Source organism: Nyctereutes procyonoides, unplaced genomic scaffold, assembly GCF_905146905.1.
Source record: "Nyctereutes procyonoides isolate TBG_1078 unplaced genomic scaffold, NYPRO_anot_genome, whole genome shotgun sequence".
Lineage (NCBI taxonomy): Eukaryota > Metazoa > Chordata > Mammalia > Carnivora > Canidae > Nyctereutes > Nyctereutes procyonoides.
Window position 1 is genome coordinate 45,014,412 of NW_026575047.1, and position 20,726 is coordinate 45,035,137.

General features: G+C 57.3%; 1 protein-coding gene across 3 annotated transcripts in view; it reads right to left on the bottom strand.

Moving 5' to 3' along the window:
- Positions 1–929: 929 nt before the first annotated feature.
- Positions 930–20,726, bottom strand: part of RGMA (repulsive guidance molecule BMP co-receptor a) — a 45,180-nt gene continuing 25,383 nt past the window's right edge. For all 3 annotated transcript variants that reach the window (XM_055326143.1, XM_055326142.1, XM_055326144.1), the window contains exons 3-4: positions 10,540–11,054; positions 930–3,166 (exon numbers count right to left, since the gene is read on the bottom strand). In XM_055326143.1, the coding sequence (XP_055182118.1) occupies positions 2,510–3,166; positions 10,540–11,054 (1,172 nt within the window). In that variant the 3' untranslated portion in view covers positions 930–2,509. The remainder of the gene's footprint in view (positions 3,167–10,539; positions 11,055–20,726) is intronic.

The window sequence follows — 20,726 nt, forward strand, 5'->3', positions numbered from 1 at the left end:
CTTATGTGATAGGCACTCCCCACCTTATAGAGGAGGAATCAGAGGCTCAGAGACATTAAGTGACCTGCCCATGGTCACCAGGCTAGAGAAGGGGAGACCCCCGGGATACGGCCTGACTTAATTAATGGTGCTGCTGTTCTGCTTCATGACATCTGGTGTTAAGAACAGGCACAGGGAAGGAGGGCGGGGGATGGGAGTGAATAGGTGACGGGCACTGGGGGTTATTCTATATGTTGGTAAATTGAACACCAATAAAAAATAAATTAAAAAAAAAAAAAAAGAACAGGCACAGACAGGGCGAAACAAACCCAGGTGTATGGCTAAGCCCCGCCCTGCTAAGGACCCTAGGCAAATCAGATCATCACACCAAGCGTCTGTTTCTTTGTCTGTAAAATGGGCTTGAATTTGTTCCTCTCTCATTGGGTGGTTTTAAACGATGAAATGTGAGGACAGCTAGCAGTGAACCTGGTGCCACGCAAGTCTTGGTCCTCTTTGCAGAGCCCTCAGTGTGGCCCTGGGCTGTGTGAGCAAGAGACCTGCATGGAGGGTGGGCAGCCACATGGCAGCATCCTGGATCTGAGTCCAGTCCACCCAACCTCTCACCCCATACCCCTGTTCATGTCCCTCTGCCACATGGCCATCTGTTTCTGAAACTGTTCTGGCTTAGCCAAGGCAAGAAAACTTGGGAGGCCTCAAGCCCCATAAGGAGAAAAAGCTGTTCTGGAGAAGTAGGAAGCTTGTGTTCAATGGCTTCACCCTCCACAAGCATCTGCGACGCCCCTTTTCACGGGCACGTGTGCACACGTGTGTGAGTTGCATCCAGGTGCACACACTGTAAGTGGACTCCCACGACCGAAGCCTATTCTCCACCTTTCCAAAGGGGCCAGTCTAATCAGAAAGCAAATTCCAACACGCAGTCCAAAAGAAAATAACAAAACAAAAAAAACCCCAAACTTTACTTGCATTTAGCCGTTAATAAATAATTTACAATATGTACATGCGGTGACACTCGACACAGGTCGCAGACACAAGGACGCAGTGAGGAGTCCCCACTTCCAAGCAGAACGCGATCAAACACAACCAAAATAAAGTGCTTCACTTTTTACTTCCAACATAGGGACCATCTAAAAACCAGCAGGGCGGCTGGGGCCGCGCCTCCCACCTGCCGGCCCCTGCTGGGGCAGAGAGGGGACCTCTTGGAGGGGAGGCAGGGAGCCTCCTGGGCCAGTGTATGAGAGGTCCCTGGGGAACAGCAGGAGGGCTGCCAGGCTGGGGGGCCAGGTCGGTGTGGGGCTGTGGGAACCGCCCTCCCGGACCTTTGGGAGTGGAGCCCGAGCCGGCCTTGGCCCCTGGGCTCTCTGGAACAGCAGCAGAGGCAGGGACTGGTTCAGGGCTCCTCGGATGGGGGCCGGGGCTCTGGGTGGAAAGCGTCTCCGGGCTGTGTGGCCGCGGGCTGGAGGGCGGGGACTAGAGGGACCGGACCATCCGGGGATGCTCAGGGTGGAGAAGCTTGCAGACCCTGCTCCTCCGCCTCCCCAGCACGCGGACGTGGGTGGCCGGGTGGGGGGCGGGGCTTGGCGGGCAGGTGGGGAGAAGGGCGAGGATCAGGGCAGGCCAGCTGGCCCTGTCCACCGCGTCTCCCGCCCGCGCCCTGCGGGCCCAGCTCCCTGCCCAAGGGCTCTTGCCACCTGCTGGAGAGAAGGGAACAGGGATCAAGGGCTAGAAACGAGGACGTGAGCTCCCAAGCACAGTGGACAATGGGGGGGCCGGGGAGGCCCGTCCGGGGCCACGAGTGGCGTCGCTCAGACCTCGTGCTGACAGCACCGATGCCCCTGGGGAGCCTGCGGCCGGGGCCCAGAGCCGGGACCCGGGCGCGGACACAGGCCGCGGGGCTGCGCGCGGCCGCTCTCCGGGCCCCGGCGGGCGCCACCTGCTGGTCAAAGGGGTTACGGCCCGCCGGAGGCGCCGAGCAGCCGCCGCCCCCGGAGTCGTCCCAAAGCCCGAGGGGAAAGGAGGCCCTGCCTGGGGCGGGGGGGGGGGGGGGTCCAGCCTCGCGGAGGCCTGGGCACCTCGGCCTAGTGTGTGCGAGTGTGCTCGTGTGAGTGTGTGTGTGCGTGTGGCGGGCGCGGGCAGCAGTCAGCTGGGCCTGATTCAGTGCATCGCTGGGGTGGGGAGGAGCTCGACTCTGATCGGTCCCAGGGTCTCCCAGTGTCTCCGGGGGTGGCGCGGGCGTGGGGGCTCGGGCCTGAGGGGCTGTTTTGCACATTCACACTGCGGGGCGGGTGGAGGGGAGCGGCTCCCCCCTCGCACAGCTCAACTGTCACGGACGGCACCGCACCAGGCCCCCCACAGGCAGGGGGTGGGGAGCGGGGGCTGGGGAGGTCGCCCCGTCCACAGCCCCGCGGCCGCCTCTGAGCTCCGCAGCCGCTGCAGGGCGTCCCCGGCCCCGCCCCCCCCCCCGCCCCCCGCCTCCGCCCCGGGCCTGGGGCCTGGAGCGCGCCCTCGGGGCCTAGGCCCGCAGGAAGGCGGGGAGCAGGGCCAGGAGCGCGAGGCTGCCCAGGCGCGGCCGGGGCGCGGCGGCCCGGCCCGGCGGCTCCCGCGTCCTCTCGTACAGGTGCAGCCTGTCCTTGTTGGAGTGCAGCATCTTGACGTCCTCCAGCGCGTAGTAGGCGGCCAGCGTGAAGTTGAGGTCGCCGGTGGTGAGCAGGTCGAAGACGCAGGCCTGGTAGTACAGGTCCTCCACCGGCAGCTTCTCCTTGCACTTGGCCGCCGCCGCCTCGTAGGGGAAGGTGTCGGCGGCGGGCGCGGGGCTGCGGGCGCCGGGGCCCGGGAAGTCGATCTGCTGGTTGAGGGGGCAGCCCCGCAGGCAGAGGTAGAGGCCCTGGCCGTCGCGGTCCTCCACGGCGTGGACCACCTCCTCGGGCATGCGCACCGCGAACGTCAGGTAGCGGCCCACCTGGCGCACCACGATGGTGGTGCCGATGTACTTGGCCTGGATCTCCACGTGCTGGCCCGACACCTTCTCCGTGATCTTCAGACTGTTGGCCCCGTGCTTGTCCCCGCCGTTCTTGGAGCCGTCGGCGAAGGCGGCCGGGAGCTCGTCCATCTCGGCCTGGTACACCTTCTGGTCCACACACTCCTGGAAGTTCTTGAAGATGATGGTGAGCTGGGGGGGAGGGGACGGAGACGGGGTTAGTGGTGCCGCAGGGCGTGTGCGGGGCCCCGGGGCGGAGGAGCCCCCCCCCCCCCCCGCCCCGTGCCCCAAGCCGCCGGCCCGTTTCGGTCACCTTTTGGTGCCACCGGCATTATTAAGCACTTAACAGCTTTCTTTAAAACAACGTGTTTTACTATAGGACAAAGGGGGTTAAAGGAGAGAAAGAACAAACCAAGAAACAGACTCTGAACTACGGAGAGCAGACTGACGACGACCGGACGGGAGTGGGGTGCGGGAATGGGGGGGCACGGGGAGGGGATGAAGATCATACTTGTGATGGGCACCGAGTGTGGTATTAAGTTGTTGAATCACTGCATTGCACGTCTGAAATTAAAATTACACCGTGTTGGGGGCGCCTGGGTGGCTCAGTGGGTTGAGCATCTGCCTTTGGCTCGAGGTGTGATCCTGCATCCCAAGATCAAGTCCCGCATCCTTCTCTCCGTGGGGAGCCTGCTTCTCGCTCTGCCTATGTCTCTGACTCTCTCTCTGGGTCTCTCATAAATAAATAAGTAAATAAGTAAATAAATAAATAAATAAATAAAATCGTTTAAAAAAATTACACCGTGTTGGAACGATACTGGAATTAAAAAACTTGGTTAAAACAAACAAAACAAAACCAACTTTTTTAAAAAAGAGAAAACTGACTTAGGAGGGGAACTTTAGATCACTACCCTAAATAGAAAACCAGCTCATTTACTATATATAGAGGTGAACCATAAAAAGAAAAGCACAGCTAATTAAAAATAAAACTTCATTATCTATTGTAGTAGGCTGAGTAATGGCCTTCAAGATATCAGGCCCTAATGCCAGGAACCTGTGAAGGTTACCTTATATGCAAAAGAGACTCTGCAGATGTGTTTAGGTTCAGGATACTGAGATGGAGAAGTTATCCTGGATTATTTGGGTGGGCCCTGCATACAAGCACATGTGTCCTCCTAAGATGGAGCCAGAGAGAGGTTGGACCATCAAAGACGGAAGGCTCTTTCCATGGAGGCAGAGCCTGGAGGGGTATGACCATAGCCCAGGGATGCTGGCAACCACCAGAGGCTGGAAGAACCTTGAACATACTCTCCTGGAAGCCAAAAGCACTGACCCTGTTAACACCTTCATGTTAGCCCTGAAAGACTCAGTTTAGATTTCTCACCTCCAGAGCTACAAGAGAAGACATTTCTGCTTGTTTTACTGACTTCGTGGTATTTGTTACAGCAGCAACAGGAAACTAATACGGTCCACAGCCATCTGACATGGGACTTACAGCTAAATGCCTTCAAAAGGACTGTAAGCCATTGGCTAAAGGTAACAGCAGGTGGAAGAGGAGATTTTGTGCCCCAGGAAAGAACAAGCAGGCAGAGGCCACTGTGGCAGGGCTGCCCTGAGAAGTCACCTGGCCAGGCCCTGGAGGGAAGCAGGGGGGAGGAGAGGAGAAAGGCACCAGAGAAAGGAAGACAGGGGATGGGGGTGGCGGGGGCTCCAGGCTGAGCACGCAGCTCTGGCCAGGGCAGGAACAGGGATGCCGATTTCTGCTCGTGGCTGCAGCCGGGAGTGAGGGCCTGGGTGAGCTGCTTGAGGAGAAGCAGATGGCTGGGCGGCTCCACTAGTAACCATCCTCCTGTGAACCACAGACACAGGCACGGTTCTTGCATCTTCTAGTTCTGTGTGGTGTGGCAGGGGAGGATGACATTACCTCCCGTTTAGAGTGGAGCAAATTTAGCCTCAGAGAGGTCAAGTGACTTGCCCAAGGTCACACAGCCAGCAAGAGGTAGAGCTGGGTTTCATTCTCCTGGTTTCCAGCCCTGGGGCGCTTCTTGGCCACAAGCCCACAGAGTGGGAGGCCTGGGAGAAGGATGGGAGACAAATAGCCTGGGGAGTAAGCATGCTTCCCCTTGTTATCCTGGGTGAAGTGCCAGGCTGCTTTCTCCCCCCATCATCGTAACTAGGAAGACTGCATGGGCTGGAGACAGGAGTCACATTTGGGAGACAAACAATACCCTCCTTCATTCCTCTTCCCAGGTACCAGCTTTTTACCACTGGTGGCTTTAAGGTCCCTGCCCCCTGAGCCAAGGGCAGCTGGGACCTGAACTCCAGCCCAAAGCCAGGGAGGGAGGCTGTCTCATGGGGCAAGTGGTGCCCAGGCCCTTTGGGGCCCCCTGGCAATCCCCCACTCCTAACCCGTGCACTGCCCCCACCCCCTGGGCCACCATTCCTAGAACTTCTCCCTGCCCCCAGGAGGGAGAGGCCTCGCCAGCTGTCTAATGGGACCCCTGAAGGGTACCCCACATCCTCAGAGAGTCTGCAGCCTGAGGCAGGTCCCAGATGTCCTGGCTGTGGCTGGATTTTGTGCCTGGGCACCCTGGGCGATGTGGCAGTTGGAGCAGCACAATGAAGGCCTGGGACAGCCCTTGGCGTAGAGAGGACTGGCGGTGCCACCAAGCATTAAAGGAGTTTCTGGGCAAAAGGCACAGGGTAAGACAAAGGCAAGGCCCAGGCCTGCTGGAGACTGCAAGTGGGTCCTGTAGGCAAAGGGAGCCCAGAGAGCCGTGAGGGACCTCAGCTCAGGCCCAGGGTCCAGAAAGGCTGGGGCCCATGGCCGGGCCACAGGCCAGGCAGTGTGGCTGCAATTCAGGGGGCTGCAGGGGTGGCCAGGGGCACAGACAGGAGGACGAGGGGGTAGCAGGCAGGAAGAAGCCTCAGCCCGGAGCCTCAACCGTGGAGCTGAAGTTCTAGGCTGAGCAAACCAACAGGTCAGTGAGGGCCCGGCTGCAGGCGTCCAGGGCTGTCTCGTCACTGATCTCGGGTCCCTCCAGGCTGGTAAAGTGTCGGGGTGCACGAGGGGACTGGACCTTCAGGGAGAAACTCCCCCTTCTCACCCTGATACTCAAAAAGCTTAGGATGAGAGACAGGCTGCAGGTGGGTTTTTGGGGACTCCAGGCTCTTCGGCCTTTGCAGGCCCCTTTCTCCATCAAAAATATTAAAACTACATTTTGTTGATTGCTTTGGTGCGAAGACTAATATAGTCGAGGTTGGATTACGCTGATTTTTTCCTTCTGACTTTAAAACAAATTAAGGTCTTTTCGTGGCTCCCTGGAAGTCTTGGGGTCCCTGGTGCTGTGCCCGTGGGGCCACATGAATGGTCAGGATGGACGGGGGCACGTTCTGCTGTCTGCACGGGACACGAAGAGCTGGTGCTCCCAAGCTGGAAGCCGGGGACCCTGCCAGGAGCCTGGGGGTGCTACACGGGAGGCCCGGGCTGCACAGGGCACCCTGGGCACTGGACTCCATTTCCCCATCCTTCCCTCTGGGGCCACCGCCTGGTCCCGGGCGGCCGGGCCCTTCTGGTTTGCCGTGGGATGTCACAGGTGGCCGCAGCCCCTCCATCCTGCCGCGACGCTGCCATCCCTGGCCTACAGAAATGGCCACTTATTAGTTCCACCTCCTGCTGCTCCCTTCTCTCCATCCCACAGCTCCCGCCCTGATGTGGAGGCTGCCTGCGGGGGGCGGGGGGGGGTTTGCAGCCAGGGTGGTCTGGGCAGTGGGTGGTCCTGCCACTGGGGAGGGGGCGAGCGACGAGGGGCTCTGGTGTCCCTGCCTGGCGTGCTGGGGAGCGGGGCTGGGGGTGGGGGGTACTGCCTTCCAAGTGCATCAGTCTCCTGGAACAGGAAAGGCTGGTTTCCCTCTAACCGTCATCTCTCGTGGAGACAGGCTCCTGGAAGGCTGACAGCCTGCTAGACTCTTCTTGGCACCAGTGCCAGGGACTCAACCACAAGTAACAGCATGAAGGGGCCTGTCGAAAGCCGGGCGGCTGGCTGCCAGCACGGCCACGGGTGCGGCTGCCACTCCTGCCTTTGCCGCCCCCCCGCCCCCCGCCCAGAGCGGCCTGAGGCCCAGCACCAGGGGCTGTATCTACACAAGGGGGCCAGAGTCCAAGACCCTTGTCCTCAAGGAGCTCACACTCCGGGAGTGGGGGTGACAGACCAAAGAGATGAGTCAGGCGGTGTGAACAGATCGGTGGTAATTTCTAGGCGGAACCAGCAAGGAGGTGGGGGAGGGGACGGCAGACACACAAATTCCTCTCCCCCCTGAGCCTCGGTCTTCCGATCTGTACAATGGGGTGCTCCCAGTACAGCTGGAAGGAGGGTGGTGGAGTGGGGGCTGAGCAAGAAGGAAGGCCCACGGCGGCGGGGAGCTGGCTAATGTTTCACCTTGGGCTGGAAAACAGGACATCTTGCTCATCTATGAGGACAGAGGCCTGGGCTGGGCTGGATGATGCCGGTTTCATGGAAAAGGAGCTGAGGCCCCCTCGGGTGAGGAGGGGGGTACACAGGACAGTGGGTTCAAGTGGCCAGAAGGGGCTGGCAGAGGGCTCTGGCGGGGAGGTACGAAAGCCCCTCAGAGACAACAGCCTCCTGGCTTCCCGTGCTTCCCCTGAGGCTCCAGGCGGCTCCCCCACGCCTGGCCTGGCTCTGCTGTCTCTCCCCTGGTCTTCTGCTCCCAAGGACTTGGGAGGAAGCCCTCCCCAGTGCTCTGGGCAGAGCATCCTGCACCCACCACAAGCACCCCTCTGCCTGCCTTCGTTCCCCATTATCAGCCTGGGAGCGGCCAGGAGGGAGGAAGCACCCAGCGCAGAGGCTGGCACAAAAGAGGTGTTTCGTAAATGTTTGTTGAATCAATGAATGAACAAAACCAACACACCTGCGCAGCAGAGGCCTTAAAGAACAGGTGTGGGCAGGCCAAGGGCGCTGGAAACCAGCCACTGGCGGTTCTCACCCGGGGAACCCAGGCTGCCCTGAGGCCGGAGACCGACTTGGCCACAGACCCACCCTGTCACTGCTGGGTCTCCGGGGTCCAAGCCCCGTGCTGCCTCCTGGTCAATGCGGGTGTAAACGAAGGCCGCTGGGCAGGAAGGAGTGGGTCAAACTCTGCAGCAGAGCCCCTTGCTTTCTGGAACCTCCAGGCTGGGATGGGATGAGAGGGGCTCTCATCCCTGTGTGGGCACTTCCGCTGGCTGTGGCCCAGCAGCGAGCCTGGAGCAGAGTGGACATTTGAAGAACACAGACAGGTGACTGGATCATTAACCCATTTGGTTTTGGGACAGTGTCGCTGGGCTCAGGGTACCAGTGCATGCCAGTAAAGAGCTGAGGTTGGTATCCAGGGGTTCTAAGCTCAGGCACGTCGCCCCAGCCTGCAGGACCAGATGGGATGGGGCCTAAAGGCTCAATCCCCCCTATCACCCCTGTACTCTTCTCCCCCTGGTCAGTGGGGGCAGCAGCCCAGCCCCGCTGGTCACAAGCCACACTCCCTCTCAAGTCTGTGCTCTGCTCTGTTATCACATCTGCTGCTCACAGCACCCTGGGTGAAGAGGGGGCAGGGCTTCTAGAGTCCATGTTGCTCTCATATCCTCAGACTTGTCCGTGTGCCCCTGCCAGGGTGGACAGGGAGGCGGGGTCCCCTCCCGCAGTATGTTTGCTGCTGGATTTAGAAGCTGCAGCCTCAGGCTCCCGGCGTTCATTTATCTTGGCTCTAGGGAAGGAGGGAGGCGGGTAGGCTAAGGGCCCCAGGGAAGGCGGCTGGGTCTTTGACGTGGGCCCCCCCTCATTCTGCGGAGGGCTGGGAGGGCGGACAGGGTGGAGAGCGTGCTGGCCATGATTCTGCTGCCCACTAGGCTTCATGGCCTGGTGCCAAGGGCCTGTAAGGGCGTCCATGGGGCCAAGACCCGTTTGTTTCCTATCCTGCAGTGGGGCCCAGAAAGAGACCCTCTGGAGGCATGCAGGGCCACCAGGGCAGAGGGAGATGGCGGGGTTTTCCTGGCTGCCAGGTCACCTCACTGTCCTGCTCTGGGGCGTGGAGGGATAGGAAGGAACAGAATCAGCCTTGTGGACCAGTGTGCCGCTGCCCAATGTGCTGCCTTGCAACGTGCTTTTCCTAGGAAAACAGACGCACTGCCAACCCGGAAACCCAGGGGATCTGGTGGGCCAGACCCCGAGGAGGCCCATGTGTCCCCATCCTCTGCACCCTGAGAACCCACTGGCCTCCGGGCTTGAGGCTGCACCCTCTGGCTGAGTCTGAGTATGAGGTCAAGGGAGACCCTCCTGGAAGTAAGCAATGGTGAGGGGAAGATGGGGATGTCCAAGAGCCTGGGCCACAGGCCACATCCGTGGCTGCCTCTGGCTGTAGCCCCATGAGCAGGACTTGAGTCCTGCCACCCAGAGACTGAGGCCTTCTGGGGTCAGAAGATGACCGGTTCTCAGTGGCCCCTGGGGCTCCAGAAGGCAAATGAGAACATGCCCATCTCCACAGCCACCCAGCCCAGGTCAAATGCTAGCTCAGCATTCCCAGCCCACTGCACTTTGGGTGGAGAGGCACAGCCCACTTTTGGGATGTGTCAAAGGGAGCTGCCCCAGCCAGGCAGGGCTGGCACAAGGGAGGAGGGAAAAGCTGCATGGGTGGCCCCTTGGAGGCTCAGTAAGCTGCTTCTCTATCCTCACTTGCTCCATCTCCTTCTGCCCCCAGACACCACAGCCCGCCTGCCCTGGGCTGCAGCCTGTCAGTATAGGCAAAGAGAGGGCAGGATGGTACCCTGCAGCCTTGCTGGCCCCATCAACATCCTACAGCCCTGGCGTCTAAGCTGGTGTCCCTAACCCCTCCATGTGCCAGAATCACTGGGGGCTTTAAAAAAAAAATCAACACATGCTGACCCCACCCAGAGATCTGGTGTTATACCAGCCTGTAGGGAGGCCCAGGATCACTATCCTCTAAAATCTATTCAGTTTGGGGTGTGTGGGTGGCTCAGATGGTTAAGCATCTGCCTTCAGCTCAGGTCATGATCCTGGGGCCCTGGAATCAAGCCCCACATTGGGCTCCCTGCTCAGCGGGGAGCCTGCTTCTCCTTCTCCTTCTGCCTCCACTTCCCCTGCTCGTGCTCACTCTCTCTGTTAAATAAATCAATACAATCTTTTAAAAAAGAAAAAATCTGTTTAGTTTGTAAACGTACAGCCACCTGAGAACCCCTGGATAGGACCGTCCCCTGCAGGGGCTGTCGAGTCCACTTGTCCACAGCGGATGGGGTTCGTCCTTCCTGAGGGAACGATGGAGACATACCTGTAGAGAGGCTTCTCTTTTATCAAGTTTTAATACTGGAGTTCTACCAAACACAGTTTGGAGGCAAGAAAAGAACATTCCAAAAGCTTGAAACTGAGTGCTCTGGCAAATGTTTCTAAAATTTGCGGACAATAGTCCCAGTAAGAAATCCACTTTACACCTGGCCCCAGTATTCGCACAGCGATGCAAGCACACATACACGCATGCACACAACCCAAACTCACCCTTACCTTGCTGGTGGCGGTGGCGGCCGAGCCAGGCAGCACAGGTGTGTTGGTGACCTGCACGTTCAGGTAATTATTGTCGATGAGCGGCCAGGCGCCCTGCACCTTGCAGGTCTGGAAGCGGTCTGTGAAAGTCCTGAGGTGCGGGTCCCCAAAGAGGCCGCAGTGCGTGTAGTTGGGGGCCGCCGAGTGCTTGTGGAAGCTTTTCTCGTAGTGGCAGATCTCGGGGCTGTCGGAGCGCTCCTGGCTGTCGCTGGGTGGCGGGAGGGTGCGCAGGCGTGGCTGCGACGTGGGGCCATCCTTGGAGCAGTTGTACTGGCTCATGAGGTCCTCTATGCCATGGACGGCCGAGTGGTAGGCCAGGTCGCCCCGGCAGGTGCGGGCCGTGCGCCGCGTGCACAGGGCGTAGGTGCGCAGAGCGGCGCAGAACTCGGGGGCGTCGTCCGAGGCCGGGGAGTGGCTGCCCGCTGTGGCGCTCCAGAACTCAGAGTTGCACTTGAGGATCTTGCACGGGGACGTGGCTGTGGGGAGAGGAAGGGACACACGCTGTCAAGGGCAGCCAGCAGCCCAAGGCCTCCTGCCCCCGGGGGACATCTCAGCCCATGCTGCGGAGCTCCCCAAGTGGCACATTCACACCCTGAAGGCAGGTAATCCCCGCAGGTGGGAGGGCTGGGCTGCACCTGCCCTTCCCAGCCTTCTGCTCAGGGTGACCCCCCAGTGGGCGTCGGGCGCGCAGAGCCACCTGCTGCAAGGGCCAGGGGAGGCCCAGCCCACAGTTCCCAGCCTGTAAAGAGGACTGGTCAGTGTTTCTGGGCAGCAGGACTCTGGGAGCTGGGGAGCCACCCTTGGGTCTTTGACATCTGCTGACACTTTGACGGCTCTCCCCAAGTGTTTTGGCAAAAGCAACAGGCAGCAGCCTGGGAGTTAAGCCTCACTACTGGGTGGCCTTGTACAAGTCACCAGACTTCTCTGTGCCTCATTAGATTTACTTCAAAAGTGGGTAATAGGGATGCCTGAATGGCTCAGCGGTTTAGCACCTGCCTTTGGTCCACGGCATGATCTTGAGGTCCCGGGATGGAGTCTCACATCAGGCTCCCTGCATGGAGCCTGCTTTTCCCTCTGCCTGTATCTCTGCCTCTCTCTCTCTCTCTCTGTTTCTCATGAATAAATAAAAATAAAATCTTAGAAAAAAAATGGCTAATAGTAGTATGGGCCTTATGAGGTTGGTCAAAGTGTTAAAGGAGTAAGAATGGTACTGGCGTAGAGAACAAGGTCAGTGCACACAGGTTAGTGTGATTACTCTATGAGCTTTGGTCACAGAAGGCCTGGTTCTGGTCACCTTGTCTGCAGAGCAAGGGCAGCTTCCCCCTTGGTCACCATCACTCCATCCCTCCTCTGTCCTGCTCAGGGGAGGATGCTGGGAAGCAACTGAGAGTCATAACCTTGGATCTGCCTTAATTCGTGTTTTTTTTTTTTTTTTTTAAGTCACTCACAAGCTTTGAGACATTAGTGACAATTAGCTACAAATGACCATGCCTGAAAACTGTGGTTCTGACACACCTGTATCTTGTACCTGGACACGTGGAACCTACCCCTTCCTGGCCCCCTAGATTCTTTTGCACCGTTCCTAGTGACTTCAGTGGCCAGGCATGCAGATGGGCAACAGGAAGGAAGGTTCTACACAGGTTCCAGGAGCAAAGGGGCTGGCTGGCCAACCTGCTGGGAGGCCTGGCCTCTGGGGTCATAGCCCAATGCTGGAATCATCAACAGGAGGATGGGGCTATTGCTCTAGGCACTCCTGATTGGGCGGCCAGCCTGGCTCACAAACCCTTGGAAAAGTCAGTTTGTATCTCTGGTGCTGCCTCTTTACCTTGAGTTTTACAAAATCAAGTTGCCAATAAAGCCAGGGACAAAAAATAAAAAAATAAAAAAATAAAGCCAGGGACAGAAAGGGCAGGCAGAGGGAAGAAACATCTGAGCAGCTGCCCTGAGCCTGGACACCTGGATAGCCTATCTCTTAGAGATCTGCCTCCTCGACAGACACCTGCCTGGACCTGAAGCTGACCTGCCAGGTCACACACCTGGGCACGGGGGAGAGCCAGCACTTGTCCAAAAATTCACGCTCCTCCCCTAACTTCACCTGTATTTGTCACACTGCTGGCAAACCAGGTTGTTTCAGGTGGAATCTGGGTGGACATTTTTTTCTTTTGAGACATTACGTATTTGCTTAAATGTGTATTAGGAAAAATAAGGCAAATTTGATAGAAGAGTTACAGACTTCCCATTTTAATAGCTTTATTTTAAGTTGAAGAAGCATGTTGACATAAGCAGATCTGGTTAGTCATCGGTGATAATTGCCACAAAGAGAAACCTGGGGTGAACGTGGGAAGAGCACTAGGTGAGACGCTCCCCCTGCCCGCATGGTCTCCCTCCCACAGAAGCGTGCTTCTAGGGGCAGGTGTCCCTGGAAAAGCAACTAAAAGATGCTCTGGCCCTTCTGTATTCATATTTCACCAACCGACAGAAGACACCCAAGGCCCAACCCCCCTGTGGGTTGCAAAATGCTAATGTGGCTCGTGTGGGAGAAGGTGGAGGAGTCCCTCAGGGTGAGGTGAAGTGAGGTGAGGGGGTAGGTGTGCGTGGACGGGGTGCTGTGCAGAGGAACAAGGTACAAAGGCACTGGCTGGGAGGGGCAGGGACTACCAACTCCCCCTCTCTGGTCGGCTGCCCACCCCTTCACCCCCCCCCCCGCCCCCAGGTCGCTTGGACGGCCTCACTAATTCCAGGTGCAAGGTGTGCAGACACGGGCCTGGGTGGAGTGGCAGCTACCTGGGCTCTGGGCTCTGCCCACCAGCCTCAGGAGCCCTGCCTGCAGCCAGGCTCGGTGTACCCAAAGGGGCGAAAGGCCACCACCTGGCCCTTTACAACCAGACCAATGCCACCCTCGCAGGAGCTGTGTTGGCCTGGGCTCTGCCAAAGCTGACCTGGGACAGCAGAAAGCAAAGTCCCAGCAACTTGCTCTGTCTCGGCCTGGTGCCTCAGTTCAGCCAGCCCCAGGGCCAGGCACCACTGGCCTTCCCACTCCCTGCGGGGCACAGCCAGGCTCGGCGTGGCTGCTTTTCTTCCCCAAAGTCTGGTGAAGAACCCGAAGCAGGATTTGCACCTGGCCTGTCAGACCTAAGAGTCCACGCCGTGGGCAGCTCCACGTCATTATACAATGAGCACATTCACGATTGCTTCTGCCAGCTGCTGAGGCTGCCTCTGTGGGACGGAGACCCTGCGGGGGTCTCACCTGGTGCTCTTCCCACATTCACCCCAGGTTTCTCTTTGCAGCAATTACTACCTATGATTAACCACATCTGCTTACGTCAGCACGCTTCTTCAACTTAAAGCTATTACAATGGGAAGTCTGTAACTCTGATATCAAATTTGCTTTATTTTCCTGAATACACATTTAAGTAAACATGGAACTTCTCAAAAGGAAAAAAGTCCAAGGGCACACCTCACCTCCAGTGAGTGACCTGCAGCCTCTCCCTGAGGACCCTGCCTGCAAGAGTTCCCCACTGGCCGGGAGGCCTGTGGTCCCCGGGCTCTCCGGAGCCTGGCCCCCAGCAGACCAGCGCCCAGGGGCTGCTTTTCAGGGTAGGCAGGGGTCACGAAAGGGGCCTAGGGCAGGGCCAGCCTGCACACAGACAGTGGAGGGTATGCAGGGTGTTTCGCTCCTGACCCCCGTTTTTGGCTCCAGCCCCAACCATGGGTGACTCCCCAGGTGGTGAGATGCATCTAATGTCTTCATAGCCTTAAAAGTGGCTCAGAGCAGTGTCCTGGCAGCAGAGCTCTCCAGTGTGTCTGGACTTCACAACCAAAATCCTACAGAGGTGCCCCAAAAAGGGGGTCCCTTGCATGCTTTGAGGTCATCAAGTGGGATCTGCCAGTCCAGGTGTGGCCCTTCAAAGGTCATTGTACATACCGACCCCCTGGGCTGAGTCACCTGCCTCAGCAGGCCTGAGGCTCTGCATTTCTAGGCCCCCAAGGGAGGGCCATGCTGCTGGTTCCACAAGCCACGCCTTGGTAGAGTTGAGCCATTTTCTTTCCAATAGTCACAAAAGGGCCAAATTAGAACCTGCTGGAGCCCAGCCAGTGTGGAGTACGCAAATGGGGCATTTTCTCTGCAGTGGGAGGGTTGTAGAGGGGACAGCTCTCTCAGGGACACAGCTGCAACCCTGAGCAGCCCTCAGCCCTTGGAGAACTAGGCCTTTCATCTCTCAGTTCATACTCCGAGGGGAATCCATTACTTGCGCCCCACCCCCACCCCAGCCTCCCAAGAGTGAACATGGCAGCTCTGTCCCTCACCCCCAGGGGATAAGTGAGGTCATTCTGGGGCTGCCCTTGCACCCCAGGCAGGGTCCAGAGAGGGATGCACTCCTCTAGCCCCTCACTCCCCTGAAGTCCTGCTGATCCCATTTCTTGGCCATCTGGAGAATGTTCCTGATGCTATGACCCAGAACTAGGGATAGAACTGGACAGGTGTGAGGATGACATGGGTCAGATGGGGTGACAGGCAGTGGGCACTGGAGAGAGAGTGTCTGATTCAAAGTCCCCTTCTTGTCCCCTACCAGTAGTTGTGTGAACTTGGCTCTGCCTCAGTTTCCTGATCTATGAACTGGACATAGCACCTGCCTTAGAGAGTTGCTAAGGATTGGATGAGAAGATGCACGTGGTCTGCCTGGGACACAGCGGGTGCTCAACAAATGGGGGCCCTCACAAAGATCTGAAGGCGATAAAAACCCTCATCTATGACAGAAGAGGTTAGCAGTCACAGGCAGGGACAGGGGAGGGTCAGAAAGGGCACTGGACTGGGATGTGCTGTGTGTGCAGCTGCCTCAGTGCACCGACCACCCGCTCCTGCAGCGCACCTGGATCGATCCAGGACCATGATTGTCCCGGCACCACATTTCCCAAGGGCACCCGGGATAACCTCACCCACCACCTCACTCACCGTCTTTCACTGGGGAGGACACTGGTGGACTGAACACAATCCCTGTGTTGAAGCCCCAACCCTTGCATGAAGGTCCTTGGAAGTGGGGGAGGTTCTGGGAGATGATAAGGTTCAGATGAGGTCATGAGGTGGATCCCCTGTGATGGGATTAGTGTCCTTCTAGGAAGAGCCACCAGAGCGCCGGCTCACACTTGGCCACGTGGGGACACAGCAAGAAGACGACTGTGTGCAAGCCAGGAAGAGAGCTGTCACCAGAGCCCAACCATGCTGGCACCCTCACTTTCAGCCTCGGGAACTATAGGCCTTGCCCCATCTCTTTTCCCCCTTCCAGGCCCTCCCAAAACCCCTGCAGAAGCCAGATGACTGCAGGTTCACTTGGCCAAGGGCCAGAAGACTGGGTGGACTCAGTTTCACCTGTTTCATTGTGCCCTCTCCCTAAAAGGACCTGTGGTCACGGAGGGGTGGCTTGGGCTGGGACGACTGTCAGGGCTCTTGAGTGGGGAGAGGGCATTAAGGAAGTGGTGAACCTACTCGGTGCCCCTCCAACATGCCGGCCCGTGTGACCCAGTCTCTCCCTCTGGCCACCTCTTCCTCCCTACTTTCCCAGGCACCCTCACAAGCCTCTTCCATCCACATTTCCAGGAAGATGGTAGAATCAGAAACTTTGGGTACCGAAGCACAATTTCAACAAGGTCGCCTTTGCTCTTACTAACAAATAAAGGAACAGAGCTTGGGTTCCATGCTATAAAGAAAAATGAGAGCACTTGCAATTTCCCCACCCAGACAGAACACCGGGTGAATTCAGTGTCAACAAGGCAGCTGGCGCCAGGTTTTGTGTCACCGGGCAATGGCACGCTGGAGATTCTCGGGAACTGGGGGACCTCACTTTGGGAGGCAGTGCTGACAGGGAGGGTTTAACGGTATGTGCTCTGGGGGTGGATGATCGACGTCCAATTCCAGCCCTGGCTCTCAGTAGCTGTGTGGGTACGGGGCAAATCCACTGACCCCTCTGAGCTCAGGGTTGCTCTCTGTGCCACGGAGACACATCAGTACCTTCATCGGTACTTCAGGGACCAGCAGAGGTGATGCAAGCAAACCCTGAGAACAGAGGCACCCGGGTGGCTCAGTGGTTGAGCGTCTGCCTTTGGCTCAGGTCGTAATCCCAGGATCCTGGGATCAAGTCCCGCATCGGGCTCCCCGCAGAAAGCCTGCTTCTCCTTCTGTCTATGTCTCTGCCCCTCTCTCTGTGTTTCTCATGAATAAGTAAGCAAAATCTTAAAAAAAAAAAAAACCCTGAGAACATCGAAAGGAAGCTCAGTGGAAACCCATTTTGTGTTATCGAGGTTTGCTTAAATAGTGATTCCTGGGAGAGACTAAGCTGTACCTATCAGCTAATGTGTGCAGAGCACTTACTATGTGCAACACATTGTACGGGTATCCCCATTAAACCTATGACAGCTCTGGGACTGTTACCCCCATTCAACAGACAGGCAAACTGAGGCCTAGTGGGCTTACTTAGGCCCCTCCCGCCATGTGCTCTGATGGAGGAGGGAGGCAAACTACAGCTCTCAGGCTCCAGGCTGCTTACCCGTCCTCGTTCACCTCCTACTTCTGTTTGGACTTCCTGTGTGGACTACAAACTACTTGAATGCCAAATCCTCACTGCTATTCTGAATGGGTGGGCAAGAATTTTTGTCTTCGTCTGATAGGGGCACACACGTCTGGCTCCCACAGCCAACAAGGCTTTGAGGCTCTTTCTATGCCTTTCAAAGTGCGTGTATCATACCTTTCTTGGGACACCAGCTGAGGATGATCCAGGCCCTGAAATTCCCAAAAGCAAGATGTGTTTTCTCTGGCCATGCCAGGTCCTGACATGGGGCCATCACCACCCCTCTCTTCTCAGGGCAGTGGCCATCCTCTAAATGGACCATGAGCCCTTCTCTATAGAAAGGCCTGCATGGAGCCACCAGGGCCAAGTCCTGCTGCAAAATGACCGCTCCCTGATTTGCCCCAAACCCCTGAGGGAGCAGGAGTCTTTCATATCCTCTGATAGTTTAAGGTTCCCCTCCAAGCCCTCCCACCACAGACGGATGAGCCAGACCTCAGGGTGTGTGGGGGGTGGAGGCCAGTGACCGGCTGGGACCAGACTTGAGGGCTCCTGTCCCCCCTTGTCTTCTCTCCAGGCAGTCTGGAGAGAAAGCCGGGAGAGGGGAAAACCCACCACCTCCTGGGTCTGTCTGCCTAAAGTGGTCACGCATGAGCTGTCATTTCCTGGGGGTCACAAGGAAGGGCTTCAGGCATGCCAGAGCGGGAGAGTCCCCACAGCTGGAGAGCCAAGAGGCCCATGATCCCCCACTGCTGGAGTCATCCTGCCGCCCCATGTCTACTCCACTAAATCATGGGCTGGAGGCCACCCCAGGTCAGGAACCTGAATGTAACCTGGCCCAGCATCAAAAGGAAAGGCTCTTGGCTGTGGTGTTACCTGCCAAAGAGACCACAGAGGGGCTGATTTTTATGTACCATATCTTAAAAAAAAAAAAAAAAAAAGCAAAGCATGAGACTTTAATTCCAGGCAGGAAACCTTGGACTTTTTCTGATGTGAACGTCCAAGGAAGGAAGCAAGGAGAGGGAAGGGGTAAGAGTTTGAAACAAATCTTACTGCAACTTATGCAAGGGGAGCCGCCCTTGGTGCTTTCAGGGTGACAGAAGGGCACAGCTGCCCCCTCCCTGCCTCGTTCCTGCAGATGGCAAAGTGGCCCCTTCCGGCCCTTTGGCTGATATGCCCAGAGCCAGGGGATCAGGAACCTGATTGGAAGTAAGTTCTCCTGAGCTCCATTTCCATCCTAGCCACTGTGTCCTTGGGCAGGGTGGCTCTGAGCCTCTGTTAAAGAAAGCCTCAGTACCTGGGGCCCCACCTCAGACATCCAGGGAAATGCTAAGGTGCCTCACAGAACTATGTTTCTCAGAAGCACATGATTTATGTCTGGTTTTGACCCGGGCCTCCTGAGACTTAGAACTTCAGGATTAGCTAGCAGGGGGACAAACAGAGGGGAATCCAGAAGCGAAGATGGTGACTAGCTGGGACTCATGACAGAAAGCCCCTGTCACCGAAATGACCCATGAAGTAGGTGATGGCTTTAAGGGTGGGACATAGGCAATGCCTAGGTGATGGGGTGGGCCCTCGGTGCTCAGGTGGGGGTACCCCAGGAAACACTGGACCCTCTGCTCCTGACTCCTGCAACTGGGGCCGGAACTCTTGGCCTCTGTGTGCAATCTACTTAATCAAGATCACTTTAATCTAACAATCACTTTGTGACCAAACTATCTTGGCTTCTCAAGACATGCCCAAGTTTTAGAACTTGGGATCTGAGGGACCCAAGGGTCACTGGTCACCAGTTTCCACCTCCAGCTAGCCTCCAAGGCAGAAAACCTCCCTATAACATCCCGGACTGGGGGGCATCCGGCCTCCACCACCACCAGAAGTCTGCCAAGGCAGGGCTGGCCCTTGCTGCTCCAGGTATATCCCAGGGGTATCGGCTCTTCTCTAGAGCCACATAGAAAGAGCTCACAGGTGACCACCCTGCAAATACTGAAGATGACCCCTCGGCTCCCATGGATCCCCTTCCTCAGCTTCTCCCTCTGGCTGCCGTGGGCCTCCATGAAAGGTCTGTGACCTCCATTGACGCCCCAGTGGAGGGGTCACCTCCTGCCTGCAAATCCCCAGAGCTGGGGCCCCTCATCTTGCACACCCCACGCTCAAAGCATCTTAGCAGATTTGATGCCTTTTTAAAGCCCCCCCAACCAGTGCTCTGCTAGGTCTCTGGGGACTTTTGGGTGCCCCAGCCCCCCACATATGCAACATTGCACTTTTGGGGGGAGGTGGGCTCGCAGTGCCTCCTTTGTGGGCTGAGACGTGCCCGCGAGAGAAATCACAGCCTCACAACCTGCCCGACTTAATTCCTTTCAATAGCAACCCAGTGCCTCTTGGAAACAGCCAGACGGGGGCAGGGAGCTCGGAGCATCAGCCGTACCCACCCGGGCAGGAGGAAAATATTTATGCACCAGCGCGGCGTTAGCTGCTTTCAGGGACCTCCTTTGAACTGTTAATCAAGCCCAATCTTTCAGAATAATAGCCTGATTATTACCGCCCTGTTTGCATAACAAAGAAGCCCAATAAAACTTATTTCACATCGCGCAGAGGGGGTGTGAAGGATCGCCCTGAGAAACGAGTCTCAGGAATGCGGCGAGCTGCTCCACAGTCAGAGCCCAGGAATAAAGACAATGCAATTTGCCACCAAGAAAAGCCCAATAGACCAATAAATTACCCGCGTGCAAAGGGATTAGATCGGGTTTCAGTGGCTGTGTGGGAGGGGTGGGGTGAGCCGGGGCAGGGGAAAACCTGCCTTCTCTTAAAGGGGTAAAGGCTCGTTTTGAATCCAAGCCCCGTGGTTGCATCGGTTTGGTCCAGCTCTGGGGTTACCAGGGTAACTGCCTGAAATCATTTCCTTGCTGAAAGTTCTGGAATCATGCTGCTTCTGCCACCAGCCTCCGTGGGTTTCTCTGCTCAGGTGGAGTCACCTACCAGACTTCTGGAAGGCAGAACAAACATGTTTCATTGGAATCCCAAGTCCCAAGAGAGATAGAAGCATGGAGGCACGCCTGGGTGGCTCAGTGGTGGAGCATCTGCCTTCGGCTCAGGTCGTGATCCTGGGGTCCTGGGATCGAGTCCTGCATCAGGCTCCCTGCGGCGAGCCTACTTCACCCCGTCTAAGTCTCAGCCTCTTTCTGTGTCTCTCATGAATGAATAAATAAAATCTTTTAAAAAAAGAAGCATGGAGGCAAGAGAAGGGATTTGGGACGTAGCATTTCTGCCGGGTCTCAGAGGGCAAGTGTGATTTGGCAGGTGCACACCGGGAGGTTGGCTGGAGCTGACATGCTGGTTGGTTGCAGGTAGCAAGCGTCGCCGAGCGCCCAAGTGCTTTCCTATGCTGCGTGTTTGGGGGGCCTGGGGGCTCTCCTCTGGTCCCCCAGTTCTGTTAGATTCCTCCACAAGGGGGCGCTGGCCCCAGGCTGTTTCTATCACCGTGCCCAAGTTACCCTCCTCCGACACCTGCCCGCCCCCCAGCTCCTCTTCCCTGTCCCCCAAGCCCCAAGGGTGGAATGGGCTTCCTGCAGTTTGTGTACCTCTGTGGTC